Source organism: Betta splendens, chromosome 4, assembly GCF_900634795.4.
Source record: "Betta splendens chromosome 4, fBetSpl5.4, whole genome shotgun sequence".
NCBI classification, from domain to species: domain Eukaryota; kingdom Metazoa; phylum Chordata; class Actinopteri; order Anabantiformes; family Osphronemidae; genus Betta; species Betta splendens.
In genome coordinates, this window is record NC_040884.2 from 4,888,170 (window position 1) to 4,903,733 (window position 15,564).

Below are 15,564 nucleotides of genomic sequence, written 5' to 3' on the forward strand. Positions count from 1 at the left end.
AACACATAGCAATATTAAGATGGGTTCGTTTGAGATATTTAATTTAATTCAATCACCAGCATGAGGATCTATCATGATGAAAGTACATCAACAAGCTTTTGTATTACATAACATTTATGCAAATTACAGGTTTTATGATTTTGGAAAATATAAAAGCAAACCAACAGAAAAATCCAGTTCTCGTATCCACATAAGACAAAACCTTTCCCTCCACGTTATTTACTCTGTCATAACTTGAACTAAAACAAACTTAAACCCTCTATTCCCACATAAAGAGTGATGTTGTTATTCAGATAGTTTCTACTTTTTCTAGTAAACCTAAGAGTCCATCTTTACTGAGAAACACTGTCTCTCCAGTTTGCTGACAGATCACCTCGTATCTGGGCGTTTCCTCCAGGGCACCCTGCCCTACTACAATGACATATGGGTAGCCCAGTCTGCTGGCATCTTTCAACCGCTTTCCAATGGTCATCTGCGTGCGGTCATCAAGAACAACCTCACCTCTCAGGTGAGGGAGCGTCTCTCCCAGGGTGTGAACCAGCTGCTCAGCTTGCAATGCGGCCTCGTCCACCTTACTGCCCTTCTTTGGGGGGACAACACAGACCTGGTAAGGGGCGATGAGCCCTGGCCAGTGGATCCCCTCCTCTGTTGACAGTACTTCAATGGCTGCAGCAAGAATACGGGTAACTCCAAGACCAAAGCAGCCCATCTCTGCGATGCTAGACTTGTTCTGGGCGTTGCTGAAGGTGGCATTGAATATACTGGAGTACTTCTTCCCCAGGTAAAATGTGTGTCCTACCTCGATACCCTTTGACTCTACCAGTGTGCCAGTACTGCACTGTGGGCAGTGAGTTGTGTCAGATGAAATGGTCTCTACATTAGCAGAGAAGGAGCAGTTCCCACACACGAGAAGCCGGTCTTCACCGATTTCTGCCGGCAGCTGGAACTCATGAGAGAGTTTACCGCCAATGTTTCCAGTGTCCGCCTGCACTTGAACGCAACGCAGGCCGAGCCGGGTGAACAGGCGATGATAAGCCTGGCACACAGATTCGTAGGTCTGATGCGCGGCTTCTTCACTCACATCAAATGAGTACATGTCTTTCATGTAGAACTCCCTCCCTCGAAGAAGACCAAACTTTGGCTTTGGTTCATCTCTGAATTTCCTTGTGATCTGGTTTACACAAATATACACATATGAGCTGCAGCTTACAACAAGAAAATACATGTGCTACAATTTTAGAAATCTACCTGATAAAGGAGCAGAGGGAGCTGTCTGTAGGAGAGAGTGGCCTGGTGTGCGACCAGAGTCGTGACTGCCTCTTCATGTGTGGGACCTAAGCAGTAATCGAGGCCATGGCGGTCTTTGAGACGCAACAGCTCCTTTCCCATTAAATCCCAGCGTTCACTGGTTTTCCAGAGTTCAGCGGAGCACAAACTGGGCATGTCCAGCTTCTGTCCTCCAATCCCCTGCATCTCCTGGTCGATCAGTCGCACCTAATTACAAAGATACAGTATTTCATGAATCAGAATCTGCTTTATTAAACAATTTTGCAATAAATACCAATGTTTTTCAGTGTTTGTTGCTCATCCACACATTTTAGAAACCTCTAATCCAAAATCTAATTACTGTACAGGTATGTAGATCTACATTGTGTTGGTAATTTGGACATCAAAAGTATTGACATGCGTAATTATTGGCACCTTTCCTTAATAAAAGCAGACCAGCTCACCAGCTTCTCCATGGAGCGGACAGTGACGGGCAGGTAGAAGTAGCACCCTGGGCTGGACGGGTGGATGAGGCCGGCCTGCTGCATGAGCCTCTGACTCTTGCAGGTCATTTCTGCCTGCAGACGACTGTCCTGCCCCACGTCACGCAGGTTGGACGGCTGGTAGAGTCTGGAGACCAGGGCAGCGGGTCTGACGTGGCCGCGGTGACTGGAGGCAGGGACCGTGACGTGCTCGGCGCAGCCCGCGTGACTCCACCTGAGGAGCAGCGAGGCTCTTTGGAGACGCCGGAAAACCCTCGACCAAACCCGAGGCATTAAAGGCTCCATGACGGGTCCAGACGTCCTCTGAGACAGACGGTACATGACGCACATGAGTTACAGCCGAGAGGACGATTTACTGACAATGGCACTGAACGACGCAGCAGAATATCATTTGCAACAAACCAACTTATAAGTTTTACGTTTTAGTATTTACGTCCTGAGTTTCTTTATTATTGCTCACTTAGTACAGGCCATGCTTCGTTCATGGGATTATGATTTACAATGCAGGTCAGTGCGTGGAGCTACAGAACAGGTGACGTCAAGGTCGTCACATCTAAGTTCTCCCCTTATAAGTAATGCATCTATTCAATGGTTTGGCTGGAAGCAGATGCACTAAACAGCTATCGAGGAGACGGTAGAGACGAGCGACAGGCTCCACAACCATCAGCTCAGACAGTTTTTAGCAGTTTGGCTAGCTGCAGTTAGCTTCCCCCGTCTGCAGATGGCACGAAGCACAGACACAGATAATCAACTAGAACTCACCTTCGGGTAGACGACTAAAAAGTCTTTATTTGGAGTAGTTTAGTTAAAAAATATAAGCAAAAAATGACATTTCTACCAAGTTGATGAGCGGCTAAGGTCGCTAAACCGTGCTGCAGCTCTTCTTTAGCATCACACGTGGGCGCCACCTGCAGGCCCGGAGGAGTAAACGCACAAAAGCGCATCAGAGACAGCGCTTCATCCACATTGTTATTTCGATCATTATGCCCCAGTTTTTAATCTGTCTGTGAATGGTTTTGATAAATTTCAGTTTCTATTTTGTCATTTATAACTTTCTCAGTTTGCATTGTTTAGTTGTGTTGCTGTCTGTGAATCCTGATTCTGCCATTGTCACGTTGTCTTATTTAAGTCAATAATCGTGTTAGACTTAAAAATGACCGAAAGACAAGTGAACACTTTAAATACGTCTGTAATACGCATTGTCATGTACATGTCGTGAACAGGTCTGACCTCTCAGCGTCTCTTTAATGGTTCAGGTTGGTGTTGATTTCAAGACCAGCTTTCATTCAATTAGGCTTTTCCACAGGAAAACTGCGTGTCCATGCCGCGTTCAATGATAATACGTTGTTCCTATTAGCGCTGACAGGCCAATGTTGCTAATGTCAGAAACAAAAGGTGAAAATTAAGGCTCTGTTCACACATTTTTTCATTTCAGCATTATCTGCTACTGCAGAAGCTCCAGTCTGAAACTCTTTCTACATCAGTTGCCTACACTATAAAAAGGTGAAGCTTTTACAATCTTACATTAAAACCTTTTTTATTACATTTCCATGTTCTGTAAATTTCGTGGAGCTGGAACCAGGACATGTTTACGGGCAGAGGTAAGGAGGGGAAATGGATAAAAGGGCAATGGCTTGAAAACACATTTAATGGGTCATTTGGGTTTGGTGCCTACATGCTGCACATCAAAAACAAGAGCTCCTGATCAGGCACACAAAGCTTTTAAATGGCTGGGCTGTGGTGTAATGATGCGCTGGGACAGACTGGCAACATGTCAATGGAAGCTGAGATGAGAAATAGAAAAAGTAGACACATGCAAATCTACTTTTCCTGCCTTTCCTGAGTTTTACAACAACACGGTGACATTTCAATCCAGCTGTGTTGTTGCACTTGATGGGTTTTTCTACTACCTCTTGTAATCTTTGTCTTTTGTTAACATTAAACTCCACTGGAGTCTGTGATAATGCACTTTCTCTGGCTGTATAGTGTCTCATCCCAGTAATTTTAAACCTTTATTTCCCTTCGGTCAACGATGGACAGCCCTCGTGCACGACATGGTTGAGTGTCTCTTCTGCTTCAGGTTGACAACATCTTTAAGTCTGCAGGGTTGAGATAGAAAGATGACTCCTATGTCCATTACGTCTGTGCCTCTTTCATCCATTTATCTAGTGACTCTCATTGTGTAAGACGAAGAATGGACGACTGAATGTCTCTGAGATGTAAACAACCCCCTCAGGCCAGGTTTATCTACATAGGAGAGACAGGAGACGTCCAGAGACACAAAGCCATCACAGACAAAAACTAAATGATCACCAATAACAAACTGACCTCATTTTGGTGGTTTTTAAAAACGCTTGTTAAGTTATAAACTATAAAAAGAAATACAGTCATGCATTAAACAGATAACAGTGAACGTCTGTTGATATGCTGCAGTAAAATACTAAAGACTGATTCAATAATAATATGTTCTACTGGTGCCCTGATGTTACACTATTGGCTTGAGCTTTTAAAAAGTCATATTAAAACCTCTTTGTTTCGTATACATACGCCCCATTAAAGCGCTTGTATGTGAAAGCCCACCTTCACTTCCACTGACGTTCACGTCCTCGTGTTTCAGTGAGACTCTCAGTCGCGTTGCCTCCAGCGATTTGTGAGCCTAAAATGGAAAACATGTAGGAGCCTTGTAATTTAATAGAAGCTAATAACTTCCCACCATGAGGAAGGGAAACCTTTGCTACTTCTCTACAGCTGCTATCACAACATATTTCAGTCACACTAATGCTCAGGCGCAGGTATTTCAAAGACATATGAAAATATTGTATAATAATTATAGGGCTCTTGTTGATCTTGGTTTTTATAGTTTACGGATACATTTAAAAAGTATTTTGGAGCCAGAGCAGGATTATAGTCAGCAAATAAGCATCAAAGTCAGACTAAATAAATAAATCTGTGTCGATGCAATGTGAAAAGAAAACAAAACACCAACAATTAAACCTCCTGCTCATTATTACAGATATTGGCTTATTACCATATTGTGGAGATCAGCAGAGGTGTTTCCATGGAGGTGTTCTTACCATGTTTTCTGCTGTATGACACAACCATGTCAGATTCATAGACATCCTAAGTGGAAGCTCTGCCGTGATGGTGATCATCACGTCGCTCCATCAGCAGCACTCTAACCTGTAACGACCTGTAACGAGCTGCGTAATCAGCAGTCAACATTGACTTTTTTCCTCCTCATGGATCTAAACCGCTGTAAAGTGAAATGCCGTCGGGCCATCAAGAGCTGTAAACACATGGAACATCTGTTTGACTGGTGGGGGGGTACATTTAAATCACTTAATTATCCATGCAGCGCAGTGAACATCAGAGCCATTACAGCATTAAACACTCACCAAGAGGCCGACGATGCTGCTCCTCAACTATTGTGATTGACAGCTGAGGGCTGTAAAAAGCTGTTGGACATCATGGTGAAGACGACCGGAAAATAAAATGACTTAACTCTGAGTTTGTGTGTGTGTGTGTGTGTGTGTGTGTATGTGTGTGTGTATGTGTGTGTGTGTGTGTGGAGTTGGGATGGGCTACGCACTAGTTAGAAGGAGGTGGAGAGATGATCTGCAGTGATTAAATGGAAGGTGGATGGTGCATTATAAAAAGAGGCACGAGCGCGGGTCAGCAGTGGATCCGCTGGGTTGGAGTAGGAGCGGCCGAGCAGTCACAGACAGAACAGAACCCGGCAGAGACGTGAAGAGCAGACGAAGCGAGCCGAGATGCGCTTGGTGCTGCCTCTGCTCCTGTGTGCGGTGCTGGGCCTGGTCCAGGTGAGGGCGGACATGAAGGCCATGAAGCTGTGCGGCCGCGAGTTCCTGAGGGCCGTGGTTTACACCTGCGGAGGCTCCCGATGGAGGAGAGTCCTCACAGAGGCCGACGTGGACGGTGAGTCCAAACACTGCACTTACACCGAGTGAAGGGCGCTTCTGCTGGGATTTTTTCCTCTACTGTATTTGACGTGATGTTTGTCCACACAGACACAAAGTGTTTAAACATGTAAGTCTTATGTCCTGCTAAAGTTTACTGATACTATACTGTATGTTTATGTCTCTGCATATTATTCTCAAACAGGTGAGAGGAACGGCTCTGAGAGAACCGTTTCCTGAGCTGCCGGCCAAAAAAATGTCATTCTTCTGACATGTGACTACATTTCCTACATACACTGTATAGAGCACACGCATGTTTGAGGGTTTCTCGCTGGGTGGATCACCTCGGTACGCGTGTGTCCTCGTGTCATGCTGTGCAGCAAGTGTGTGGGCAGACGGAGCCCTCGCAGACACACTGACTGCTGTTGGTGCTCGTTCTGCCCGAGGACAGAGATGATGATTAGACGCTGGAGCCTCTCTCTCCCCCTCTGACACACACACACACACACACACACACACACACACACACACACACACACACACACACACACACACACACACACACACACACACACACACACACACACACACACACACACACTCGAGTTAACTCATCCATTGTGCTCATTTAGAGTCTGCTGGAGCAGGAGAATTGACCTAACTCTCGTTTTTAAGCCCCCATTTTGTTGTTGCAGGCTTGTCCACGGGGGAGCAGAGCAGCTTGGAGAGCCTCAGCAGCAGCAGCAGCAGCTTGTCCAGGCGAGACAGTAACCTGCTGACCACGGTGTGCTGCCAGGTGGGCTGCAGGAAGAGCGACCTCACCTTCCTTTGCTGAGAACCACTGTCCTCCTCTTTCCCACTGTGACCAGACTGAAGTAAATCTAATGTTAAAAAACGCATATGTATATTAATGCTCCATTCCACCGCTGGTATTTTTTCTAACTGTGTTCCTTAGTTTTGTTTGCGTTTTGAAATGTGGACGACCTGAGCATCTGTGAACATACAGTACGTCTGTAGCCAAGCTGGAACATGTGTCCTGTTCAAATATAGGAGAGAAACCAGGGCAGGTGTCCTGTCTGTAGCAGACAACCTCCATCTCTGCTTTGATGTATTTATAAACCCGAGGTTGTTTTTGTCAAATAAATGTTCTTGCACAGTCATTAAACATGGTCACGTCTTCCTGATAATAAAGGACAACAACACACACGCTAATACAATGAGACAACGACTGGGAGCCGCTGACATAAACATAAGAAGGAGAAAGCGTCCAGTTATAACTTTTATTTGTTTTGGAAAGAAGCAAACTAAAGTTCTCAGTTCATCTTAGCGTTGTTATGTACTGTACAATCAGCTTGCACACGTGTTTGAGGTTAACGGTACAGAACCAGGAAGCATCCTGGCTTAGAGCACACACAGACACACTCCCCGCTCTCTGCTCGACACCAACACAGGCAACAGACACTCAACAACGCGTCGCACGGCGTAGCTGCACAACCTGTGACTGCATGCAACAATGACACGCTCAGCACTGAGAGGAAGCGCATGTTTGATTTCCTTCCAATTAGACTTTTGTTCCGTCTTTCATAGATAATGGGGTGGAGCGTCTTCTGCACCTCTGGAGATAATGCTGTTGTGTCTGTTGCACGGATGGTTTTAAGATTAACTAAGAAATAAAAAATGTGATCACACTAATGCATTAGCAGAGGCCAAGTGGCACCAACTCAGTGCTCTCTTAGACAAGGTTTTAATTTCAGCATGAGCCACATCACAGCGGTTTAGTGGTGATGTGGTCCTAAAGGTCCTATATTATTATAGTATTAGGAAGTAGCAGTGTTGTAAGATCAGCTGAGGCTGATTCAGTGATTGGTTGCATTAAGCAGAATGAAGGCAGTACAGTACAAAGATCCTCAGCTACACTTCACACACACATGCTTCTTGTTCCTCATGTTGAGTGTCAGAGCATTCGGGAAGTTCAACATCATCAGCACAGTGTTTTTTTCCACATTAAACAATATAGTATTCTTCATTTTTATCCATTTTAAAAATATTCAGCTTATTTTTCTTCATGGAGGACAGAGCGTCCTAGGGTACACACAGGAAATACAAAAAACAAAAGCTAAAAGAAAAATAAGCATTTTGGTCAACTTAACCTTGCTTCACATGCTCGTTCAACTCATGTCATCTCACAGAGACCGTTACAGTTATGCAAAGTAAAGCCATGGACTCGAGCGCCGGTCGGATACCCAGGGATGTGCTCATGATATATTCACGGAATGTAGATACCACTGAAGAGGATGGAAACAGGCGCGAAGCTGCCTGATGACAAACAAAGGGGCAAAGCTGTGTCGTCTCAGTGTGACTGTCTGTTTCCCAGAAGGGGGTTTAAAAAAAAACAACAACAACGACAACACAAAACAAAACAAGCTGATCCCAGTAAACAAGTCGTGGTTTCAGTCTCAGTAGTGGTACAGCAGTTTCCACACCTACGGGAAACACGCTGCGCTGCTTCCTCCTCGAGAACTAGACCAAGATGCTGCATCTTAGCTTCTACTTAGCGCTAACTGTCTTAATTCTCAGCTCAGCCAGACAGGAAAGGGCAGCACGTTTCCCCAGACGCCGCCCTGCTCCTTCATCACCCGTGGTATGACTGATCTACATTAACACTGCTTTCATAAAGCATAACAGAATACAGGAAGATATTTATATTCTTCTTTAAATTACCCCCACCCACCCATATATAGCTCAAATCTTCTGCTCCACTTGAGTTAAAAAATTATATCTGAAATAAATTCAAAAAGTTAGACCTTATACTGTACACAGGTTACCCAACTACACAGATAACAAAAGAGAGAGAGAGAATTCAAATATTTATACCTTCAAGGATTCAGAGTTGAGTGATACCATTCAAATCCTATTCATATACAGAATCACGTTTTATACAACAAGTCATCGTCATCAATAAATAAAAATAGAATGCTGTTGTGTACTCTGGAGTCTAACACTACTGTCCTGGGAACAGCAGAGGCTATCTGACAATACGAGGAGAACAACAAACGCCCTTTAAGATATATATTACTGATTTTAAATGACACTTTGTACACTCTTTTTTGTTCTGACAGGAAAACATATTTTTCTTATTTTGCAACCAGTAAGTTGATTCATCATTGCAGCTGCCTAACAGGTTTAAAAACCTCTGCGTGTATTCCAGAGAAAACAGATTGATTTGATCAGTGCGTTTAAAATAAGAAGTAATGGATGTGAGACAAAGTCGCGTGACCCTGTAGTACCAGTAGGTTAAGAGTGACTGTTTTTTACTTAATGTGGTGTTTTAGCCAATGAAAGCCCTGCGCTATGTGCATCTGTATGTAAAAATCACACTGACGCTAAAAGGTCCAGTACAGGAAAAAGCCACGAGACGGCTGCTGCCATGGCGACAGTGAGAACAGCCGTCTCAGGCTTCCAGAGTCCTGTTAAATATGCGATTGAAGGTGTTTGGTTGTATTGTCCCATTGTCTATAATTAGATGCATCAGTGCTCAAAGTGTGTATGTGACTCTAAGGACCTTGTTTTACAGCCATATTTCTCCGGACCGCCACGTTCAGTCAGGCAGCTGCAGTGAAGCTTTTAAAAACACCACCACACATTGACCAGAGGAGGAAAGAGACAGAGGCACAGACTGTAGAGGAGCGAGGAACCCAGGTATCTAACTGCAGCAATACGGATGTGAAATGAATACAAATACAGTAATTACATGACTGAAAACAGTTCCACAATGCTATATGCAAGTTATACAATACTGCTGGGTAGGCTGCAAACCTGTTGAGTGGTTCAGAAAGGGGTGCTGGAACATCTGTCCGGGTTCTGTCTGTCCTCTGTGTCAACCACAGCTCGCTGCACTCGCGTTGTTCAGTTCTGCTCCCAGTGGTTTGGCTTAGTTGTCAGCCAGGTATTTTCCTAAAAAACAGCAATAGAAGGTTTAATTACACAGTCACTTAGTCTGTCTTTAACAGATGCATCCCAGAAAGAATGAATAAACACCAGAACAGAACATCAATTCAGCATGGATTCTGACATATTGAAATTCCGCATCCGTATTCTGAACTGACCTGCGGCAAACCTCTTCTTGACGAGGGAGAAGCGGTACCCAGGGCCGGCCAGTTCAATGTCGCAGCCTGACAGGGTGCTGCCCTCACTGGTGAACTGCACCGCCAGTGGAGCTGGTTTACTTGGGCCGTCTGTTAGCTGGAAGCGGGCCAACAACGAGCCCACACCTGAGGGACGAGAGTCCGGATTCAGACAGATGTCTTCAGGTCATGTGTAAAGAAGTAGGGATGCTAAAATAGCTAAAGTCAATTATATTAAAACAAAATCCTTTCTAATGATGAGAGCGAGGCAGTACAAGGTGTGAGAGTTTAAATACTCTACTGCAGCCTTTGGACTGAGGTGGTATTTTGTAGTAATAGGTGGTATCGTCAGAGAAGCAAGCAGTCCTGTTACATGCAGCATCTTCTTCAGACAGAAGGTGGCAGTGACACGACAGATAAACAAGAATGTCACAGACAGTATAAAACTATAGAGACCGCATGAATATTTGGATTTCGTAAAAGAGAAGCACATGTTGGATCAAATGTGTTTTCGTTTTTAAATCGTTTTCAATGGTACATTCTACTTGGGTCTGACAGATTATGTCAGACTTATATTATATTGTATGATATTACAGATCCAAAATTACTTCACACAGAGTAGTAATATAACACTGCACATACCTCCATTTTCAGACTTCTGTGAGATATCAGGAATTTTCCATAGGATTCTTGGCTGCTCAGAATTCCTGTCAGGATTAAATGAAGGGAAGTGTCACAAATCTGTGTTATATTTAGCCTTCGAATCAAAACGGCCTTGTTAATTTATTGAGTGCAGGGACAATACCACGCAGCAGGAGGCAAGACGGCCTGTAGCTTTGAAACCCCTCCGTCGACAGGAACGAGGAACTGGACGTTGTTGAGGGCCATAGGCGTTGACATGGCCTCGCCGTTGTATTTATAGTCTATCCTAAGGTCAGTGCTGGTGGGCTCACACCTCCAGCTCACCGCCAGGTTCAGTGGAGTGGACTGGAGGCCCTGTGTCGATACCTGCAGAAAACAGATTTAGACAAAATGTTCATGTTTATTTTAGCTGAATCCGAATGAATTCAGATTAGAATGACCTCAGTGTTGCATTTCTGTTTCGCCTACATGGCCTGATGTGAGCTCAGTTAGGACCTCATGCCTACCTGATACTTGAGCATGTCCACGTTGTAGTACGTCGCCTGTGGCTTCTGCTCCGCCACCTTCTTTAGGTGGGATATCAGGTTTGGCATGTTCACCCAGAAGTCCTTGGCATCTGCCTTGGCTTGTGTGGTGGTGTCGCTGGTGGAGAAGCACATTTAATGTGAGTTTTTACCTGTCGAGCTATTTTACATCAGGTGTCAGTCAGCCACATGACCTTTACAGGTGGAAGTGGGTATTTTATTTTAACTCCCTAATCCTCATCCTCACTAGTCTTAAAACCAAACTCATATGCAGAAGGGTCATAGTTATATTATAAGCCACTTTAACATCATCTAACAATTTTAAAACAGAGTAATGACAATAATTTAATTATTCTTTGTTTAATATTCTTTGTATTATTTAAAGCATTTAAAATAGTCTGACCTTTGCTACACACAAACGTGTTCTGCCAATAATATATCATCATCATCATCTTAATCATCATCTAATAAAATCTTTTGGATATATTTAATACATTAGCTAATATAGAGAGTCATTTAAACAAATGATGCAACATGTAGCATGCTCTTAAAGCCATAACGCACATGCTCTGAGTGAATAAACATTAAATACAACTTACTGCACAGTGAGTAAGAGCAACTGATTAGGTTATAATGAAGTTTTGTTAAACTCTGAAACTTACAAAATGAAAGAGAGGGGGTTTTGAAGTTAGGCAATAAAGCATTCAGGCTTGAACCGTATGAGAGGAGGAGGCAGTTAACGTTATGGTGTCATCTTTTCACTTCTTCACACTGTGTATTTATGAGGTGCCGGGCTCACGACTGTGTCATTACCAGCAGAGGAGCTGGGGGTTAGGCAGCACATGCTCCAGTCGACTGTAGTTGGTTATGCTGAAGGTTAGCACGGCGGGGGACGGGTTATTGGCAAAGTGCCGCGTGATTCCCGCCGGAAACGACAAAACCATCTCACCTATAATTTTCACAACACACCTGAGGGAAAGAGGAGGGGAAGGATTAGAGAGCGACTGGAGAGAGGCAGCAAAAAAATAAAATGCTACACATGTCACTGGTTTAACAGATCAGATGCTGCTGAATTATTTTGACAGCTCTTTATATATTTTTCAATTAATTGTTACTATATATTAAAAGATGTCTCATAACTACTGAGAGTGAGAAAGTTCTGTCTGTTTAGAAAGAAATTTATTGTTTGTTGTAGTATAGAAAATGATTCCAATACTTGCGTCTCACACGTTATTAATAATCATTATGTGCCTTGTTGTTACCCATTAAGTTAGAAGGAGTTAAATTAATGATTAGTAGTTTAACATGTAGGTGAATGGTCATTACTGAAGGTCCAATACGGTTTAAGAGATATAAAACGCTCTCTCGGCCACTCACAAAAAGCTGTGATTTATGACCCAGGGCAGAGGAATTGTATGGAGGTAAAGAATGACAGCGTGTGTGGATGGGTGACGCCATCTGTTAACCTACTTGCTGGGATCGGCTCCTTTAAAGAAGGCGTTGACGGTCTCTGTGAACGCAGCGGCCACAGGGAGAGTGTCCTGCGCCCCCATTGTGAGAGGGCTGGGCCCCCTGGAGCAGCCTGGAGGTAGCACACGCATGCACACATGTCAGAACACTGAACCACACCAGGAACAGGGTCAGACACTTTCACACATAGTTATGAATTTCAGTGTTTATACTCGAAAGCCATAAACATAAATTACACATTGTAAGTCGGTTTAGAAGAGATATTTCACGTTCCAGCTAATTAAGGCAGACTCACTCTGCTTAACCAATAATGTGCAGATGTGATGAGTGTGTGTTGAAATGAAACTTTGAGGCAAATTAAGCTCAGACCAAACATCTGTGTTAGTAAGACGGCATGAAAACAGCAGGTTATGTGCAGAAGACACCTGTTTGTCTGTGAGACTGCAAACTAAACCCATTTTATGCATCGCCTCGGCGTATTTATCAGACTGAATGAAAGCGGCAGACATGTAGAAAGGCTGAAGAGTATCTGCATGCTTTCAAGACATGCTGCTCTAGCTGAACAGTTCAGACAAGATCAAAGAGGATCAGAGCGCCCGACGATCAAACCAAAAACCATATGACCGAAAGGGGAAGAAGTGGCGACGAAGAGATTAGTGCACAAACAACGATGGCTCTTGAGGGAGTGAGGCAGCAAAGACAAAATGTGAATGAGAAATGTTAGGAAAGGAAGGCAGAGCATAGTTGACTGCATATGAGGGAGTCAGCCAGGAGTTAGCATGGTGGGGGGTTGTAATGAAGAAGGGAAGAGGGGAGGAAAGGCAGGGGAGGGAAAGAGAAGGGCAAAGCTGGCATAAAATGAGCCTTGAACGTGTGTGTGTGTGTGTGTGTGTGTGTGTGTGTGTGTGTGTGTGTGTGTGTGTGTGTGTGTGTGTGTGTGTGTGTAAGCTACCCTGGTGCAGAAACAATAACTTACCTTCAAAGGTTAAATAAAACTTCCCTCTGTCAAACCATACAAGGGATGGCTGGTCATTCTCTGTGTGGGGCGGAGGGGTGAAGGGAGGAGGTATCGGGAGAGAAGGACGAGGAGGAGGAGGGAGGAAGAGGGATGAAAGGTCGGGAAGTGGGTGAGGAAGGGTGAGAGGGGCAAGGAGAGAAGGACAGTAGCGTGAGTCTCACATGGCAGGTCTATCACACGTCACAGTGAGGTGAGACATGGACGTGGATGCTGGACACAACGAGGGCAGAGACGCCGCCAGGACAGAACACATGAGAACATGGGCGAATGTTGTCTCTTTTATTTTTTATTTCTTAAATGGGACTTTACGTGCATGAGAGAGAGAGAGAGAGGCAACCAGGTGCAGCGAGGATCAGGTGTGTGATGCTGGTGCAACTTTAAACAGGGGACGAGGGGAATCTGAGCCTGCAGCACCTGAGACCAGCCACCAGAGGACACAGTCGGGAGGCAGCAGTTGATGTCGCCTCCAAAACAATATTACTGTATAGAGTTATATATTAGAACTGTCCAAAACTACACCAACTAACACACATGTTTTGGAATTCATAATGTATCTACATTTTCTTCCAGAATGAAAGAATAGATGGAGGCTGACTGTATGTGAGCACACGCTGCAGGGTGCAGCCATTAAAGACCACATAGCAGTGAGACAAAGGGACAGCGGTGCATGTGTCCCAGTTTTAGCTGCAGGGTCAAGACAGACCTATGAAAGTGGATTCTTCCTCCAAATATATTAAGGCCAAGCTGATCTCATGCTAGACTGATACCGGAGAGTCCTAGTTAGCTCTGTAGTTTGTATATGATGCTCACAAACTCAGACATTCACTGCAATATTTATACTAAACATTACCAGCAGAATATGTTGGACAAAAATCATATAGAAAGCAAAGTGTCAAATAGACCAAGTGACCTTTCCTGCTGCGATGTCTCAGGAGTGAAGGGGTGTGAAGTGATGAAATGATGAGAGCAGCCTCATGAAGAAAACCATAAGGGAGGTTGTGGTTCGCGCTTGGGGTTTCCTATGGCTTGAGGGGGCATGAGTGACAGGTGGAAGGTGGGCATCGGCAGACGAAAGCTTCACGGCCAGTGGAGACTGGTTGAACCTAAGGCTGTGTCGTGCTACTCCAGCGGTAGAGAGGGGACGGCACGAATACCAAACAGCTGCTGTTTGCCTAATTCTCATGCCAGACTTCAAACGCTTCTGTAAGCTGCAGCTCTGATCTGACGCAGGGTGTGTGTGTGTGAGACAAACAATATGGACCTCAAAGACCGACAGATGAGGAGCTCTTCAGACATGCTCACGTAAACACTCAAATCCACTCCTGTGCTGCAAAGTCACAGAGGGGATATGGGAGAGGGGCTGCACTGCACCCTACACACACACAACAAGTGTCTTCAAGAGAAGAGACAGGAGGTTGCTATGGTGACATGGCAAGACTGCTGCTGGTGCACAGTCATAAAATAGAGAAGAAAGTTCAGCACGCGGGCAGATGGACAAAGAAGAACACAATTCTTCTAGAAAAAACAAGTGTTATGTAATAGGTCCGTGTGACCGCAGCTTTCAAATCATTCTGGGAGATTATGTCTGACGGGAGCAAGTGAAATAGAAATGAGCAATATATGCACCCAGGACAAAGAGAAATGCTTTGATACCTATTGAGTGCCTAAAACATGTGAACAGGTATGAGTTGCACTTCCTCTCTTCAAAAGGTTCATGTCAATACTTGGTGAGTAAAACCTGAAGTAGACTAGTCACAGATAGTAATAGGACCACAACACAGAATGTTAACAAGCTTCAGATCAGAGCTCCAGTACGTAAATATGTGTTTCAGTTCTTACTGTTTCAAAACCTGCCTCTTATTCACCGTCATTGTTTGACAGAGCACAGACACGTTCAGTGGCAGTTTTTTACCCGTTTGTGTCAAGTGCACATTGTCTAAAGAGCATCAAAGCATCAAGTAGGCTGAAAGCTCACAAAGGAACACTCAACACCCCCTCCCACCGAGGGGGTCTGTACTATACCTGCAAGTGAATCAAAGTGTCTCTCAAAGGTGGGCAGTTTGTCTACATAAGCATCGTCTTCTGACGAGGCAAAGGAGA

The 15,564-nt window shown here is 44.4% G+C and overlaps 3 protein-coding genes across 14 annotated transcripts in view; 1 reads left to right on the plus strand and 2 right to left on the minus strand.

Annotated features, from left to right (window-relative positions):
* Positions 1–24: 24 nt before the first annotated feature.
* Positions 25–2,054, minus strand: pars2 (prolyl-tRNA synthetase 2, mitochondrial). Its single transcript, XM_041070310.2, has 4 exons — positions 1,731–2,054; positions 1,249–1,494; positions 257–1,171; positions 25–202 (listed from the first exon to the last, which is right to left on the minus strand). The coding sequence occupies exons 1-3, from the start codon at positions 2,052–2,054 to the stop codon at positions 290–292; spliced, it is 1,452 nt and encodes a 483-aa protein (XP_040926244.2). The 3' UTR covers positions 25–202; positions 257–289.
* insl5a (insulin-like 5a) lies at positions 1,945–6,845 on the plus strand. 2 transcript variants are annotated; one of them, XM_029146595.3, is made up of 4 exons: positions 1,945–2,084; positions 3,205–3,272; positions 5,341–5,705; positions 6,382–6,845. In XM_029146595.3, the coding sequence occupies exons 3-4, from the start codon at positions 5,540–5,542 to the stop codon at positions 6,519–6,521; spliced, it is 306 nt and encodes a 101-aa protein (XP_029002428.1). In that variant the 5' UTR covers positions 1,945–2,084; positions 3,205–3,272; positions 5,341–5,539; the 3' UTR covers positions 6,522–6,845. The 2 variants fall into 2 exon arrangements, with proteins under 2 accessions (XP_029002428.1, XP_029002429.1); XM_029146596.3 differs by lacking the exon at positions 3,205–3,272 and having other exon boundaries at positions 1,946–2,084; positions 5,366–5,705.
* Positions 6,846–6,952: 107 nt separating this feature from the next.
* Positions 6,953–15,564, minus strand: part of sgip1a (SH3GL interacting endocytic adaptor 1a) — a 43,743-nt gene continuing 35,131 nt past the window's right edge. For 9 of the 11 annotated variants that reach the window (XM_055508378.1, XM_055508379.1, XM_029146574.3 and 6 more), the window contains 8 exons: positions 13,423–13,482; positions 12,447–12,558; positions 11,790–11,945; positions 10,959–11,094; positions 10,616–10,818; positions 10,453–10,517; positions 9,793–9,957; positions 6,953–9,640 (listed from right to left, as the gene is read on the minus strand). In XM_055508378.1, coding sequence (XP_055364353.1) covers positions 9,618–9,640; positions 9,793–9,957; positions 10,453–10,517; positions 10,616–10,818; positions 10,959–11,094; positions 11,790–11,945; positions 12,447–12,558; positions 13,423–13,482 — 920 coding nt within the window. In that variant the 3' untranslated portion in view covers positions 6,953–9,617. The remainder of the gene's footprint in view (positions 9,641–9,792; positions 9,958–10,452; positions 10,518–10,615; positions 10,819–10,958; positions 11,095–11,789; positions 11,946–12,446; positions 12,559–13,422; positions 13,483–15,564) is intronic. The other 2 variants (XM_055508380.1, XM_055508375.1) reach the window with 1 other exon arrangement.